Source organism: Oncorhynchus tshawytscha, linkage group LG16 (genome assembly GCF_018296145.1).
Source record: "Oncorhynchus tshawytscha isolate Ot180627B linkage group LG16, Otsh_v2.0, whole genome shotgun sequence".
NCBI classification, from domain to species: Eukaryota; Metazoa; Chordata; class Actinopteri; order Salmoniformes; family Salmonidae; genus Oncorhynchus; species Oncorhynchus tshawytscha.
The window spans coordinates 77,709,043-77,726,598 of NC_056444.1; the positions used below are offsets into that span (position 1 = coordinate 77,709,043).

At 43.7% G+C, this 17,556-nt stretch overlaps 1 protein-coding gene across 3 annotated transcripts; it reads right to left on the reverse strand.

The window, feature by feature from the left end:
- Positions 1 to 221: 221 nt before the first annotated feature.
- LOC112216379 (la-related protein 4) lies at positions 222 to 17,512 on the reverse strand. 3 transcript variants are annotated; one of them, XM_024376336.2, is made up of 16 exons: positions 16,986 to 17,512; positions 14,296 to 14,398; positions 13,496 to 13,663; positions 13,181 to 13,268; positions 12,771 to 12,907; positions 12,364 to 12,467; positions 12,096 to 12,206; positions 11,930 to 11,983; positions 11,549 to 11,767; positions 11,095 to 11,198; positions 5,620 to 5,844; positions 5,136 to 5,187; positions 4,749 to 4,907; positions 4,439 to 4,587; positions 3,962 to 4,181; positions 222 to 3,788 (listed from the first exon to the last, which is right to left on the reverse strand). In XM_024376336.2, exons 1-16 carry the CDS (start codon positions 17,100 to 17,102, stop codon positions 3,348 to 3,350), a joined length of 2,451 nt encoding a protein of 816 aa, XP_024232104.2. In that variant the 5' UTR covers positions 17,103 to 17,512; the 3' UTR covers positions 222 to 3,347. The 3 variants fall into 3 exon arrangements, with proteins under 3 accessions (XP_024232104.2, XP_042155629.1, XP_024232105.2); XM_042299695.1 differs by lacking the exon at positions 16,986 to 17,512 and adding an exon at positions 15,433 to 15,572; XM_024376337.2 differs by lacking the exon at positions 16,986 to 17,512 and adding an exon at positions 15,328 to 15,483.
- Between the last annotated feature and the right edge of the window lie 44 nt (positions 17,513 to 17,556).

Consider the following 17,556-nt stretch of genomic DNA (forward strand, 5'->3'; position numbering starts at 1 on the left):
GAGCGGGGGGACTTGAGAAGGTTGACAACAGGCACGCTGTGACATTCTGGTTGAGTTTCAGGGGTATGATGGCACGGGAGCTAGGAGCCCAGCCAGCACAGAGTTGCCGTAATCCAGACGTGAGACTAATCTTGGTAATTCCAGACGTATAGTGCCTGGACTAGGAACATAACATACTTTGATAAATCACACACAAAAAAATAAAAAACAGAACTCAAAAGGCCAAATCAAAATAATTTATTTTTTTGGGTGACGTTTCATACAGAGTTCTAGAATTTAGTGTCTCAAACACTTAAAATCAATCCGTTGCTATATTTGCTTGTTGCCACCTCAAATTTACAGAAGAATTCTACTGAAAACATTATGGAGAAAAAAAAAAAGAAAATAACTATTCCTGTAGATTCTCAAGCTTGTCAACATTAATATCATTACCATATGCTTCTAAAAGTCTTTCGCATTACTTGAACTGTAAGATTCTTTTTAAAAACAAGTTAGTGCATCACCACACTACATCCCTAGCTGCTCACAACTCATTCATGAATACAGCCTCAGTGAGTGATTAACTCAATTATAAACGGCATTACGAAACCCAAAGTCAATGCATCAAGTATCTCTCAGCTGAAATCTCAAAACAATATACAATGTCATCATCTGCGTGCTTCTTTGCCAATTCGCTCTCACTCTCTCTCTCACACACACACACACACACACACACACACACACACACACACACACACACCTTGGGGAAACCAGCCAACCAACAGTAGGATTAAAATAAATAAAATTTAAGTAAAATGTTGTACAGTCCAAACTGAAAATCCTCATGTCAAATTTCTGTCTGTTTTTATCCAATTTTAGAACTGCAAACTCACCCTAAAAATAAACAATATGGTGGTAGATACCCATCTTTGACAAAGTCAGCCTCCCTTCCTCTGGATGTTCAGCATTAGAACCAATACATTCGTCCACACACGGCTCTAGCAAAGGGTTAATAATAATACCATACAGCATAGGATACGACACCTCTTCAGTTCAACTGGGACAAAGAGTTTACCCCCTGAAGGACTACATTACTAAGCCGACCTTTCAACTCGTGTTCGTCCCAAATGGCATCCTGGTCCCTATATAGTGCAATACTTTCGACGAGGGCCCTGGTCAAAAGTCAGGGCACTATATAGGGACTAGGGTGCCATTTGGGACACAGAAAGCTTACCCTACCACGTCAACTAGAACTATAGGCAGCTGGCACATAGCACATGAAAATGGTCTGATTGTTTAACCCTTTACTTGGCTGCCAAATCTACTATATAGGATAGCTAAATCCATCTCTGTTAACAGCACTCTTTAGCCCAGGGTTCCCAAACCCAGTCCCGGGAGCACATCTTGGTTTTTGCCCTAGCACTCCACAGCCAATTGAAATGACTCATCAAGTTTTGATTATTTGAAATCAGCCGTGTGGCATTAGGATAAAAACTAAAACGTGCACCCAGGGGGGGGCAGGACTGAGTTTGGGGAAACACTGCACTACCCCTACCTCAATCTGATACTTCTAAACAATATTTTTTAAATTTATTTTTTACAATACACAAAAATGAGTTGCTAAACCTGAATATCCTGCATTGATGTGGGGAGAAACCAAACAGATCTTGCCAAGACCATTCAGGCGCACTTGTCAACCTAAGCAGTCAGGTTTGACCGTGTCAACCTTTCAGCCTGGTCCCAGATCTATTTGTGCTCTTACCAACCCCATTGTTGTCAATGTCAAGCCAAACATGACAATTCCATAAGTAAAGGCAGAAGCAGACTGGCACCCATCAACATATAATTTCCTAGGTTTCCAAGTACAAATATCAGGAAATTAATATAAGAGATGAAATCACTTGAAAATGAACAGGAAACTGCAATCTAAACAGGCTGAGGAATGCTCTTACCCCAAGTGGACCTCAGTTTGCAACAACAAAGCAGAGTCACATACAGTTAGCTGACAAAATAAGGGAAACACTTAAGTAAATGAGATCAACACCAGTGTGGTTCCTGAGTTAATTAAGCAATTAACATCCCATCACACTTAAGGTTGAATAAATAAGTACTGGCCAGGCCATTATTTTGGCTACCATGGCTATGCCAATATAAGATGACAATACCCACATCCACAGAGCACTGACAATGTAAACCATATGCCATGGCTGTCACCAGATCTCAACCAAATTAAACACTTATAGTAGATTCTGGAGTGGCGCCTGAGACAGCGTTTTCCACCACCACCAACAAAACACCAAATTAGGAATTTCTTGTGGAATAATGGTGTCACATCCTTCCAATACAGTTCCAGACACTTGTAGAATCTATGATGCCAAGGTGCACTGAGGCTGTTCTGGCAGATCGTGGTGGCCCAATGTCCTATTAAAGAGAGACTTTATGTTGGGGTTTCCTTTATTTTGGCAGTTACCTGTATATGCCACATAGACAGCTGGGGGGGGGGGGCATACAACCGTAACTTCATTATTACCAATTATTTTGGTTCAATTCTTTACTGATAACATAGGTGAGCCAATCATTAACAACGCTCATATCATTAACATTTTTCATGAATAAACATTAAAGAGGATCATGTCTAACTGGCCAATTTCAGGTAGTTGATTCTTGAATCCCAATGAGCTGTTCATTTGTTCCATGAAAACCAATGAACTGAACTGTAGCACTCTGTTCCAATCTGTTTGCTTAGCAACAAAACAAAGCAAAAAACAGATCTCAATCAATCACATCTTATTTCAGTCAGTCATTCATCCTTGACGAACGTACAGCAAAAAAAAAAAAAAGATAGTCGTTGTTAGTGATATCTTTGTTATGTACACAACATATGCATGTATGTTAAGTTCTTTAGTGCATATGTTCCTTGTAGACCAACATCTATTGTTTAAAATCTAAAAATCTAAAAAAAATGTAGAGGGCCGTAATACGGGGCCCAGTGTACAACCTCTCCCCAGCAGAGAGGCAAAGGAAACTAACTCCAAATAAATCACTGATTTTAAATTCGGCTAATAATAGATTTGTTTACGAGGCCTAAATGATATATTTTTTCCTTTTTCAAATCACTCCGAAAGTTAGTTGATACTTGTTTAGATGTTTGTTCTTTCTCCTGGATGTCACCAGGCTTCCATTATAACTTCAATAACAAAGCTTTTCTTTCTTTCTCTGGGACAATGTTCCAGGAGGCAGGGGGGGGTTTACCACTAAGGTTGTTACTTTTATATGCATTGATTTTCTTTATATATATATATATATATATATATATATATATATATATATCCATATATGTCACACTTTTGTTTGTTTGTTTTCATCAGTCATATCAGAAGTTTTACTTTGGCGATACCGGGGGATGTTCTGCTCTTTGCCAGTGTGTCGGGGGCATCCTTGGGGGAGCTGCGTCGGGCCAGTTGGGGACCCCGTCTCTGTTCATGGAACTTGAGGCCCCCAGAGCCCCCCTGTCTGGGGGGTCCATTGTTGCGGTAGTACCGTCCATCCCGGGAGTCACGGTCTCGATGGTCACGGTCACGTGGTCGGCTCTCCTTGCACTCCCAGCCCCCATCCCTCTCCTGGGCCTTGTCCTGCCGATCTCCCCTGGTGTGGTCGTCTGTGCTGGTGGTGGAGCTGGATCCGGGCTCCTCTGCTTTGTTGACACGCTGCTCACGCAGCGGCTGGGCTGGTGTGGAGGAGGCCGAGGCTGGGGGGCCTGGAGGGGGGGCTCGCTGGCACACCTCGGCATAGCTGAGCTTGCGGGGCTCCTGAAGGAGAGAGATTTTTTTTTTTAAGAGTTAGATGTAGATATTTGGGCTAAGGTCAGAGAAGGGAAATTAATTACATTTCATAAGACAAAGAAGCAATCGTTATGTAACACAGATCCAAATCATGTGTAAATGGCTAGAGTAGAGGTCCAGTATTATCCATGGTGTCTTACAAGTGGTGCATTGGTAGTAGTAGTGGTAGTGGTGGTGGTGGAGGCCAGGGTGCTCGGTGTAGAGGACACTGTTCTGGGTTGGGGCTTGGGGCCAGACACAGCTGGCTGTGTGGAGGGGGGTCCGGTTGGGTTGGCCCCAGAGATAGCACGTCTATGTGGGGTGACTTTGGGGGCTGAGGGCTCTGCCACTCTATCCCGCTTCTTCTCCTGATGTGGTACGCTACAGAAGAAAATTAAAAACACCATTAAGACTGAGGCAGACCTGTACCTCCCTGTTTGACCTCTACATATCATGATTCTAGGCAATTCAACCTTTACATGAAAATGCTGATGACCAGAATGACCAGCTGATAGGCCTAAGAAGTAGAATACTTTCCACTCGTAGGTATTCATTTGGTCTCTTAACAAAGAGTACGTGAAATGACGGAACAACTGACCCCCCCCCAAAAATGAGCAGACTTCAGCCTGTTTCCTTACCTGGGGGCTGGGACAGGGGCGGGGGGTGCTTGAGGGTGTACAGCAAGTTTGGCTGTAGGCTGAACAAGACTAGAGACAGACACTGCCTCCTCATGTCCTGGGGTTGAGGCTGGGCCGGCACTCACTTCCTTGTTGGCTAGTTCCGTTGTCTACAGAGAGGAGGGCACACTGAAGTGAGCATATGACTTGATCTGCATGTGTAACTCCCATTTTCCATTGATGTGTCAAAGTGTCATTTATACAACAGTCTAAGTTAATTGTATCCATCTCAGTATTCAGGTATGAACAACCACAGGGATCCAGTGTTTACCTTGTCCCTGTTCAGTCCTCGCACCACGTCAGACATCCTGTTCTCCAGTAGGGGCTCTCCCTGGGTACTGGCCACACAGCCCGGCAGCGGAGGGAAACTAGTTGTAGCCAGGTCAAACTTAGGGGGCGCCACCTTTACCTCAGCCAGAGGGACGGGTCTCTGGAAGGACCAAGAGAGAACATTATGAACATGTTAATGCCCTCAATGAGGAAACTCATTTTGCACCATAAAACTCAATGTACATCCACATAATGTAACAGACATTAAACCATAAGCTTAAAAACAACAGACATGCACCAGGAAGTAGATAACCGGGTTGGTCCTAATTAAATACGTTATGCAAAAGCCAACTCTACATAGTTACTGTAGTTAATTTTGTAACGTTACCGTGATCCGCTCATCCTCTCTCCTCCTTCGCGTGCCTCTGTATGTCGTCCTTCTGTAATGGAGGACAGAAGAGATGCTTCTCTTTCAGAGATGGTGCTGAAATTTGTACACTTGGTTCTCTGTAAACTGGTTGGTTTTACATTCTCCATCTCAGACCTTCAGATCTCATAATCTTAGCCCTCATCGGGACAGGTGTAGAAGATAATAGCTTCGGGGAGAGGGGGAGCAGAGGTAGAGAGGGGGAGCAGAGGTAGAGGAGAAAGAATCCCAAAACCATTCTCACTCCACAGCCTGATTTCCCTCCTGTGCATCAAGTTGTCATCACTAGGTCTGAGATGACTCAGAGGAATTCACCAATTCAAAAACCCAACTTCATTGTTCCAATAGGGGGGAACAATACCTCACTGTGTGTTACGTCAAAACATTGGGTCCAGAGAATTTACACCAGTTAAAACACCAAGGTTAATAATAGTGTCAGGCTCACCTTCCGCGTACAGACATGCTTCCGTCATCATTGGGGTCCGAGGAGGTGGAGGAGAGGTGGGGGAAGGTTGAGGTCGGGTCCGGAGGGGTCTGGAGGGGCCCAGGGCCAGGGTTGGTGGTGGGGGGCTGAGGGCTCCTCAGGCCAGTCAAGCTCTCCAGGGGGACAGGGGCCACAGATGTAGGGGTCACTTCACCTGGTCTCCCCACCTGGGGTTTCACATGGTTCCTGGAGGACGAAGGAGATGTGATAACAGATCCGACCAGGTTTAGATACATCTGGGTCGTATTCAATAGGCCCCAAACAGAAAACTGACAAACAGGGAGGTACTTCCAGTACTAAACCAAAAAGAAAAATGTAATTCTGTTGCAAAACGTTTTGCTACGGTGTGCCCTAATGAATACGACCCAGAGTTAGAGGCTAATCTTGGCACAACTGGGACGGGAATATGTGGTGGGCAATAAAATAATAGCATGCAGTATGTTGGCCAACTCCTGATGACAAATACAGAGGCAAGCAAAGAAAACCACAAAAAGATGAACTTGGTAAGAGATTACAATACTTCCTCTTTTCCGCTTCCTTCCATCGGTTTGTTTTTTCCAATCCATACTTGAAGACCTTCAGATTTCAATCTTAGCGCTCATCAGGACAGATATAGATATAAATAAATTCAATGAGAGGGAGAGGAGCGCACCAGACCTAATCTCTACAGCCTGCACTTCCTCTATGAACATCAATGTTTTCATCTTAAGGTCCAACCAGTGTTTGCATAAGAGTACAATAGAACGTGACACTTTCATTGTGTGTTCCTGCTATGGTCGGATTCTTACAAAATGTAAACTCAGCAAAAAAAGAAACGTCCCATTTTCAGGACCCTGTCTATCAAAGATAAATCCAAATAACTTCACAGATCTTCATTGTAAAGGGTTTAAAACACATTCCCATGCTTGTTCAATGAACCATAAACAATTAATGAACATGCACCTATGGAACGGTCGTTAAGACACTATCAGCTTACAGATGGTAGGCAATTAAGGTCACAGTTATGAAAACTTAGGACACTAAAGAGGCCTTTCTACTGACTCTGAAAAACACCAAACGAAAGATGCCCAGGGTCCCCGCTCATCTGCGTGGATGTGCCTTAGGCATGCTGCAAGGAGGCATGAGGACTGCAGATGTTGCCAGGGCAATAAATTGCAATGTCCGTACTGTGAGACGCCTAAGACGGTGCTACAGGGAGACAGGACAGACCGCTGATCATCCTTGCAGTGGCAGACCACATGTAGCAACATCTACACATGATCAGTACATCTGAACATCACACCTGCGGGATAGGTACAGATTGGCAACAACTGCCCGAGTTACACCAGGAATGCACAATCACTCCATCAGTGCTCAGACTGTCCGCGATAGGCTGAGAGAGGCTGCGAGGGGCTGAACTGTGGGTTTGTAGGCCTGTTCTAAGACAGGTCCTCACCAGACATCACTGGCAACAATGTCACTTATGGGCACAAACCCACTGTCGCTGGACCAGACAGGACTGGCAAAAAGTGATCTTCACTGACGAGTCGCGGTTTTGTCTCACCAGGGGTGATGGTCGAATTCGCATTTATCGTCGAAGGAATGAGCGTTACACCGAGACCTGTACTCTGGAGAGGGATTGATTTGGAGGTAGAGGGTCCGTCATGGTCTGGGGCGGTGTGTCACAGCATCATCGGACTGAGCTTGTTGTCATTGCAGGCAATCTCAACGCTGTGCGTTACAGGGAAGACATCCTCCTCCCTCATGTGGTACCCTTCCTGCAGGCTCATCCTTACATGACCCTCCAGCAAGACAATGCCACCAGCCATACTGCTCGTTCTGTGCGTGATTTCCTGCAAGACGGGAATGTCAGTGTTCTGCCATCGCCAGCAAAGAGCCCGGATCTCAAACCCATTGAACACGTCTGGGACCTGTTGGATCGGAGGGTGAGGGCCATTCCCCCCAGAAATTTCCAGGAACTTGCAGATGCCTTAGTGGAAGATTGGAGTAACATCTCACAGCAAGAACTGGCAAATCTGGTGTAGTCCATGAGGAGGAGATCCACTGCAGTACTTAATGCAGCTGGTGGCCACACCAGATACTGACTGTTACTTTTGATTTTGACCCCCCCCCTTGTTCAGGGACACATTATTGCATTTCTGTGAGTCACATGTCTGTGAAACTTGCTCAGTTTGTGTCTTAGTTGTTGAATCTTATGTTCATACAAATATTTACACGTGTTAAGTTTGCTGAAAATAAACGCAGTTCACAGTGAGAGGATGTTTCTTTTTTTGCTGAGTTTATTTGTTAAAAAGCAGTGGATGCATTTCTCAATGTAAACCACCATACAATATTAACAAGTGGTTTCCCGTACCAGTTCTCCAGCTCAAATTAGATTACTTTTTAATTCAGGTTGAAATGGCAGTTGACAAATTAAAATGTACCAGCCAAATATTTTGGACTGACCAAATCTCCATTGCCCTGGCTACAGCAGCAAGTGGTCTTATTTATACAGTCATCATATGAATCAGATGTCATAGGATCTCACTCACTTCTTAGTAAAGGACATATGTATTTGGTAACATGACTACATCACCAAAGTACAGCTGTAATAACGAAACATCTAAATTAAACTTAAGAGATAAATGATGAAAAGAAACCAGATGGATGGATGGTCAGGATGATGAGAGAACAGTTGACTAAATGGAGGGCTTGCTAGGTCACTTAGCCTAACTATGATCTGGCCCATTTAGAATCGCTCATATAAACAGCGTCTAAACATAAGTTAGGTCAAATGAGTTAACACATTCTAGCTTTTCATTATGCAAGAACATACTGTATCTTAACATTGATTATGGTAAAGTTAATGAGCTGTACTGTTATAAACTGCTATAAGATGTTATGAATGGACAAATCTTGCACTTAGAGCCAAGGTTTGGGCCCAGTTCTAGATTTTGCCATTAGGTTGTCGACTGGTATGGTAAGAGATGGGTTAAAACTGAACTGTTATGAACTGACAAAGCGATGAAGCTGATTCTAGACAGTATAATGGCTGTACCTGAAGGTATTTACTACTTTCTTTCTTGAATAGAGGGGGACACTGTGGGGACAGACCGTAAGAGAACAGGGAGCGGTTCAGTCAGTAATACCCATAAACTACTCATATGGAAATGCATCCTCTTTGTTTTTATGGAAGACTAAATGGCATATACACAGCATTCAGAAATTATTCAGACCCCTTGACTTAGTCCACATTAAGTTACAGGCTTATTCTAAAATGTATTAAATCACCCCCCCCATCAATATACACACACAATACCCCATAATGGCAAAGCAAAAAGAGGTTTAGAAATGGTTATTTTAAGTATTCAGACCCTTTACTCAGTACTTTGTTTTAGCACCTTGGGCAGCGATTACAGCCACGATTCTTCTTGGGTATGACACTACAAGCATGGCACATTTGGGGAGTTTCTCCCATTCTTCTCTGCAGATCCTCTCAGGCTGTCAGGTTGGATGGGGAGCGTTGCTGCACAGCCATTTTCAGGTCTCTCCAGAGATATTCGATCGGGTTCAAGTCCAGGCTCTGGCTGGGCGACTCAAGGAAATTTCAGAGACTCGTCTCGAAGCCACTCACTTCTGCATTGTCTTGGCTGTGTGCTTTGGGTCGTTGTCCTGTTGGAAGGTGAACCGTCGCCCCAGTCTGAGTGTTCTGGACAGGTTTTCATCAAGGACAGCGCTGTTCATCTTTCCCTCGAATCGGACTAGTCTCCCAGTACCTGCCGCTGAAAAACATCCCCACAGCACGACTCTGCCACCAAGCTTCACTGCAGTGGTGCCAGGTTTCCTCCGGATAGGACACTTGGCATTCAGGCCAAAGAGTTCAATATTGGTTTCATCAAACCAGAGAATCATGTTTCTCATGATTTGAGAGTCTTTAAGAACTCTGTCAGAGTGACCATGTTCTTGGTCACTTCCCTGAACAAGGCCCCTCTCCCCCGATTGCTCAGTTTGGCCAGGCAGGCAGCCAGCTCTAGGAAGAGTCTCAGTGCTTCCAAACTTCTTCCATTTAAGAATGACTGAGGCCACTGTATTCTTGGGATACTTCAATGCCGCATAAATGTTTTGGTACCCTTCCCCAGGTCTGTGCATCGACACAATCCTCTGTCTGAGCTCTACGGACCTTTCCTTCGACCTCATGGCTTTGTGTTTGCTTTGACAAGCACGGTCAACTGTGGGACCTTACAGTATATAGACAGGTGTGTGCCTTTCCAAATCATGTTCAATCAATTGAATTTACCACAGGTGGACTCCGATCAAGTTGTAGAAACATATCAAGGATGATCAATGGAAACATGATGCAACTGAGCTCAATTTTGAGTCTTATAGCAAAGAGTCTGACTACGTATGCAAATATGTTATCTGTTTAACAGTTTTTGCTCTTTATCACCCCAATGGTATCCAATTGGTAGTTACAGTCTTGTCCGTACGGGAGTTCGAGCGATGGGACTCGGGAGAGGCAAAGGTCGAGAGCCGTGTGTCCTCTGAAACACAACCACGGAAGCCAGCCGCACCAACATGTCAGAATAAAACACCATACAGCTGGTCGCTAGAGCGCAATGGGACAATTATGCACCGCCTCATGGGTCTCCAGGTCGCGCCCGGCTGCGACACCGGAATCAAACCAGGATCTGTAGGGACACAGCTACCACTGTGACACAGTGCCTTAGACCATTGCACCACTCGGGAGGCCCTGTTTTTTTTTTTTAAATGTTTCATAATTTTGCAAAAGGTTCTACAAACCTGTTTTCGCTTTGTCATTATGGGGTATTGTTTGTTTGTTTTACTCCATGTGTAACTCTGTGTTGTTGTACGTGTCAAACTCCTTTGCTATATCTTGTCCAGGTCGCAGTTGTAAATGAGAACTTGTTCTCAACTTGCCTACCTGGTTAAATAAAAGGTGAAATAAAATAAAATTGTGTGTAGATTGATGAGGAATTTTGTTAATTTAATAAAGTTGAGAATAAGGTTGTAACATAACAAAATGTGGAGAAAGTCAAGGCGTCTGAACACTTTCCGAAGGCACTGTATATCTTACGGCCACAGACTCATGAACATTAATTCATTTATATATGCATTCATCAACGGTCAGTCAAAAGTTCAACCCAAGTCAACCCTTTTTGGATGAGCAGCATAAAGTTAACGGCAGACATACTGTGTGCTTTTGATAGATAATCTTGAATTAAAAAAACATCCTCAATCTACAATTTCTGTGTGGCTGAAGCCTTGCTCTACAGAGAATTAAAAACAAAATATCAAAGTCCTTTTCAAGTCACCAATGTTCCTATGGTTTAACCATTTACCCCACTCACAAACTGGAATGCATGGGTTCGAAGCAGATTCACCCACAGAAAGAAACTCATTGCACTTCAGAGAATACTAGACCAACTTTCAACGTACCGGTTTCTGTTGAAGGGGCGAGTTATGTGGAGGGAGTTGTTGCCAGTCTTGTAGTGTCCAGGAGAACTGAATCCATTCACAAAGCCACTGTTGGGAAATGGTGCCTGAAGAGATGGGGAAATAATCATTTCATTTATTTCTTAGACAACAGAATTTATCCCTTTTGTCTGATCAGCCTAACACACACAGATGGGTTGGAAGCACAGGGTCAGCCGCAGTGTACAGCAATCCCCTTTATAGAGATCAATGTTGAATTAGCAATAACTTCAAATATTTTTTTAATTGTAAATGTCATCTCATGTACAAGAGAAGTTACCAAGACTAACCTATATAAATAAATGCAATTACAGTTAACACAATTTACTAGGATTAGTTTATAGCGTTCTGCATCTCACCAAATATTTTCAATATTCTTTATAACACCATTTAAAAGGATAAAGTTTACGATGCTCACCAGCGGAGTCTCGAAGTAGGGTGTAGGAGAGGTTGTCCAGGTCTGTGGTACAATGCCGTAGAGAGGGTACTGCTGCTGAGGGCTGTACACGTGCTGCATGTACAGGTTAGGGTTGTACTGGGTCTGGGTCGGGGCAGACTGCTGGGCTGTGTACAGGCTGCTGTCCATGCTACGGTAGCCATTCTTAGCAAAGAATGTGTTGATGGCTTTTATCCTCGCCTGGAAGGAAGGAGTATAACGGGGGTTTTTTAACTTGTGAAATGTGTCTTTGGCTTCACAACATAATTGGGAAGGGAGGAGAGATCAATTAAGGGACGTGCTAGTTGAGGGAAATTGCAGACTTAATTCGCAAGTGATTGATAGTGTTATAATGCAACTCACCATGATAGGTTTTCCCTGAAATGTTTTCACCTCTTCTCTTAGATATCTGTGTGCCTGAAAAGGACAGAAAGACTCAGACAGGAAGTAATTCTGATAACAGCTTAATGCCCATTACACCAATCAGAAGCCTTAACACTGCTTTATAAACCAATCAGATCAAGCTTACCTGTTGAGCATCAGTGTCAGATTGGAATGTGATGTACCAGTTGTTATTGTGCGCAAACTCTACACTAATGACTTTCGGACAGTCATCACTTTTAAAGAGAGCCTCCACTTCCTTAGGGAACAAAGAAGAAAAATGTGATTAAATACAGCAAATGTGCCAGCGTTGTGACTGACGGAGGCGTACTCACACCAATTCACCTTTTTCAATAAGACAATGCCTGTAACATGGTTGTATATTGATTATAACATGACAGTCATGGTTGTCTTACCTCTACAGGTGTCGTCTCAGGAACCTCCCTCAGTATGATGATGCAGCGTTTGTGATCAGGACGCACCTTCTCTCCTTGCTCATCCACCTGAACCATTGGAGAGGCTGAGAACCACAAGCATGTCAGGCTCAGGGACACAAATGACATCATTATCGATCCACATACAGTAACTAGCATTGTAGTGTGGGGCATAAACGTATTGCCCTAGGTGTGTTTAAAAAATCCGTACCATTTGATCACAAGCCCAAGTGGTCACAGAACTGTTTGTGCAGTCTTGCCAACTCCTATGGTCACGGTATTACCATAGGAGTTGGCAAGAAAAGACAAAAAACAGATTTGGGACCAAGTTACATGGTTCCAAAAAAGTAGGAAAAAACACAAATAAAAGAAAGGTTTAGCCCCCTTACATCGGAGCACGTCCAGGATGAGCTCCATGTCAGTAGTGAGGGCCTTGATGCTCTCCATGCTGGCAATGGTCCATATGGGGACAAACTGGTCACTGTCCATCTGGGACATCAGGTATAGGTCCTTGGACAGGTTCTCCCTACACAACAAACGAGGGACAAAGGTCAAATCGTAAACGATGCATGCTATCAACCATGCACGCGTATTCGAAGGAATACACTCATTACAATCACTTATCCAAAAACCACAAGACTCTGGGTCATTCAGCATGGCATAATGTAGTAAAATGTTTTGCAACTAAAAAAATACAAGCAGTTATTGGACAAGTTCAGGTAGTATCTCCCATTTCAAACATAGGAACAATTACGCTCACCTAGAGGTAGAACACCTAACCTAAAACATGTGTCCTCACCGAGAGAAGTAGAACTCCAGCTCTTTCTTGAGGGACTCTGTCAGGTTCTCTGACGAGAGGGGCTGTTCCTCTGTCAGCTTGGTCTCCCCTTCAAACCAACATGTGTTCAGTGAGTATGCAATAATGTCAGATAATTACATGAGGCCCGAAAAGACATCTGTAAGAGGTCTGCCCGCATAATGCATTTGTAACAGTGTTGTAATTTGTCAGTGAGAAACATACAGCCTTGTGGCTATGATATAATTAGACTAACAGACTTAATCTTATGGTGGATTATGGGTACTGTAGTTTAGTCCACCATGCTTTATAACTAACCCAAGGTCCCAGTTGTAGTCTCAGCAGGGGTGAAGGCCAGGTCTGGAGGATCCATGCCGTTCACAGTGATCTCAGCTGTGGCTGCTGCGGAGGAGCTGCTGTCCTCCAGGGTGGTGAAGCCTACCCTGTACGGTTTACAACCGGTGGAGGGCACAGACTCTGAATAACCTGGATGGGAGAGAGTGGGAGCGACAGGGGCACCATTATTATTAGATTTATTAGTTATGAGAATAATAGTGTAAGAATATTTAGTCTCCCATTTGAGATCCTAACTGCCTAGAGGCCTGCACTGGGATGGAAAGAGGGTGCAACAGGGTTCCCCATGATTGACTTCCTACATGTCTCCTGCTGCACCCTCTTGGCCCTTTTCAATAAAGAGAGATGGATGTTCTCAATAAAAACAGGCCTATAGATTTCAGTACTTGTGGCATTGATATCATGTGTGGTACAGTATATGTATTGGTAGGTGCTTCCTGTTGTCAGCAATAATAGCTCATCGTGGACTAAAAAAGTTTATTGAATTGATTTGGTGGTTAAGATGAAATTCCCTAACAATGTAAAAGCGATTTGAACATTTGGAAAAGTATTATATAAACCAAATATGATTATGATTCTTAGGGTGGGTGCCAGCAACGACAGGGTTGTGGGTTCAATTCCTACTGGAGCAAAATATATAGTTTTTATTTTATATGTACTTTACACGCAACAATAAGTTGCTTTGGATAAAAATCTGCTAAATGGTATATACAGTAATATTATATGTTATTAAATGGTATATAGTATTATATGTTATTTCTCACCTTCAGTGATGTCAGCCGGGGGCCACTGTGCTCCGTCGGGGCCATCAGCAGGGGCCTGCCACACCTTGGCATTGGGGTTCAGACCTGCGCCCTTGGAGGTGACCTTGGAACAGGGGCCCAGGAAATACAATGGAACGTATGGATTGAAAAATGCATATATAAAGGCGTTCCAATCCAAGACAACATTAAATAGATTTACATGATGCATGTAACTGTACATTACACCAGACACAGTGATAAAAGCAGGATGTTCTCTTTACGTATCCTCTGATTGGCCCCATCCCAACAAGGGAAATACACATGACCCCCATTTGCATTTACACATACTGAAAACAAAACAAACCCAAATCCCGTTGAATTTATGTTCTAGATTGACTCAGTTCTCAGTTAACCGAGTTAATTAGAAAATCATTGAAATTGTGCATGCTGCAAATTGGTTTAACAATTGTACTATGCAATTATTTAGCATTGGCAGCAGAATGTATCAGGCAGGTAGCCTAGTGGTTAGAGCGTTGGACTTGTAACCAAAAGGTTGCCAGATCGAATCCCCGAACTGACATGGTACAAATCTGTCGTTCAGCCCCTGAACAAGGAAGTTAACCCACCGTTCCTATGCGCCATTGAAAATAAGAATTTGTTCTTAACTGACTTGCCAAGTTAAATAAAAGGTCAAATAAAATAACCATCATGTAACTAATCACATTTATTCAGGAATACAGTCTCAACATTTACTGAAATACAGTACATCAATAATACAAATGTCAACCGAATGTGGTATGTATCAAACGCCTAAAAGAAAGTGTTACATTTGTTTCCGTTATGTAAGCATTGGCACAACACAAACCCCGAACCCGAAAGACGCATAAACAACATAAGCCATTGGAAACCAATTTAATTCGTGGTCAATTCACATAAATGTTTTTCATTCCAACCACTGATTGATAAATATGATCACAAAACCACTATCACTAGTCACTGGCGACTCGCGAGTATGTTGTCCGGCCTACATTTAAAACAATAAAAGATGCTTACCTCAAGAAATAAAATCATTTTATTATACTTCCTTGATAACTAATATGTAAGACGCATATAATATAATGCGAGCAACAGAGAAAAGCAGAACTTGAGATGCTTTACTTTTGTAGTTTAATGTTCAACGTGCGGTTCTCGCTCTTCTCCACCTACATCCTTGGCAGTGGGACCCACATGTCTCTGCAGAGAGCGCGCTCTCTTCCGCACGCTTTACCGCCAACCCAAATCCAGAACGGCTGTTGGTAGACAGCCTTGTCAATCTCAAACCAGACAAAAATAAAAAGGAGTGTTGCTCCTGCTACCCCTGCTGGTGAGCACTTCAACATCTCTGATGATATCTTGAGGCACGTGCCACTTCCCCCCTCCTCCCAGTGTTCCAGAATCGATAGAACATCCGAAAATGAGATATCTTCCCGAAAGCATGTGCGGATTCCCAGGCGATACACTTTTAATAAAGGATTGGGTGGATTTTTACAAAATCTCGGCACTAATCCCAACCAGGCGTAGAAATCGCTTGTTGAGCTGTCAATTATGTTGAGTAGGTGTGAGACAATAGGCCGTAGCCAGGGGTGTCAAATTTAATTTGCTCTTGTTTCACTGTAGGTAGGTACGTGGCACGTGTAAATAAATAATACTAAAGGCACCCTTCCACTGGGGGTCGTTCCTAGTGAACACCTGCTACACAATTGATCTACCCTTCTCGTAGTCTACTCCGAGCAAGAGCAGCTGTCACATCTCAATATATCCTGTTCATGATTGAGTGGTTTCAAAATTATTGTGATATGGAACAAACATTACATTGTACACATGAATTCAGTGAAAGCAGTCTCGGTCTAGCGAAACAACTCGGATTAATCTCGACATATGTGCAGTGTTCGCTAGATAGCTAGTTTACTGCTGGTTGTATCTCGTTCGCCCCAGTTTTTAAAGTCGGCTGATATTTGCTGTGCTGCATAGGCCGGGTATTTGCAATGCATGTTAGTTAGCTAGTTAGAGTCTGGCGAGATTATGCTAGTTTTAATTCGGTAAATGTGCTTACTAGTGAGGTTGCACAGCTAGTCGGGCGATATCCGTGCCTGCCATCTCCAATCGATAGTATAATAAATATTGACATTTGTCACTGCATAATGATTACTCAGCAAATTGCTACATGTCCTAGCTTGGCTGTTAAGCTAGCAAATTCAATCGCTGCCAAAGTAGCTAACGTTAGCTGACTAAACTGGCAGAAAAACGTTAGTTTGGCTATTTAGCTTAGCTGGCAAATTAAGTTATTGGGGGACTACTCATTACTCTAAAGGACATAGTTAAGAACGCGTCAAACAATATGTTCATGCTTTTAGCTAGTCAGTCGTTACATAGTGTATCCAGCGACAGCGAATCAATCATTCAGCAAAACATATGGTAACGCTAGCCATAAATCATCTCAGTAAATTTCTCGATGTGAATCAGATTGGTAGCTTGCAGAAAATATGGTAATACCATTAGGTAATATTCTTGGCCTCAGCCTATGACTGGAGCATGACCCTATTTAGAGAAGGGCAATGACGGCAGGCGACAAATCAAGTTGGTGGGACGAGATGGCAATGGCAGGGGGATGGTGTGTGTAGACTAGCTAACGTTAGCTTAGCTAGCTAGTAGGCGTAGAGGCCGCAACTCACCATGCCGCCTGATCCTCCCCCGATCCCAAGTGGTGTCTCTTGCTCCCCACAGGTCTTCGGCCCCGGATCAGCCTCCTCCTGCAGCAGCCGCGGCTCTCCGCCCTGGTCCGAACTCATCGGCCGCTCTTGGCTCACGTCTCCCCCGTCGTTTTCCTCCCAACCCCCCGGCCCGTGTTCCACCCCCTCGTCTCTCAAAGTACAGGTTGCTGTCTACAATCAATCGGGTTATCTCCTGCTAGACTTGTTTAGCCAACACCAAAAGATAGCTAGCTAAACAGCCAGGGCTAGCAAGTAAGCTATCCTACTTAGCTAGCTAGTCAGCTAGATATTAATCAACGTTGGTGAATCAACTTCGCACGACAATATACTACAGACGAAAACTATGCCAGAGCATGCCTCTACTTTTACCAACCACCTTTGTCACTAATGTTTCTTCCCCCCAAAATTTAACAAGCGTCAAAGCCGAAAGGCGCATTCCTAGCCGGGCGACCGAAGCGGACACGCACCTTTCCTAAGAGCAGGCAGACATTGGTAAAGGGCGCCACCGTCCCGACTCACACTGCGAGCTGCA

Excerpts from the sequence above, each read along its gene's own strand:
- LOC112216379 (XM_024376336.2), bottom strand. The coding sequence starts at position 17,102 with ATGAGTTCGGACCAGGGCGGAGAGCCGCGGCTGCTGCAGGAGGAGGCT. Across the intron at positions 11,768-11,929 it reads TTCAGGGAAAACCTATCATG|GCGAGGATAAAAGCCATCAA; the intron begins GTGAGTTGCATT and ends CCTTCCTTCCAG. Across the intron at positions 3,789-3,961 it reads CTACTACCAATGCACCACTT|GAGCCCCGCAAGCTCAGCTA; the intron begins GTAAGACACCAT and ends TCTCTCCTTCAG.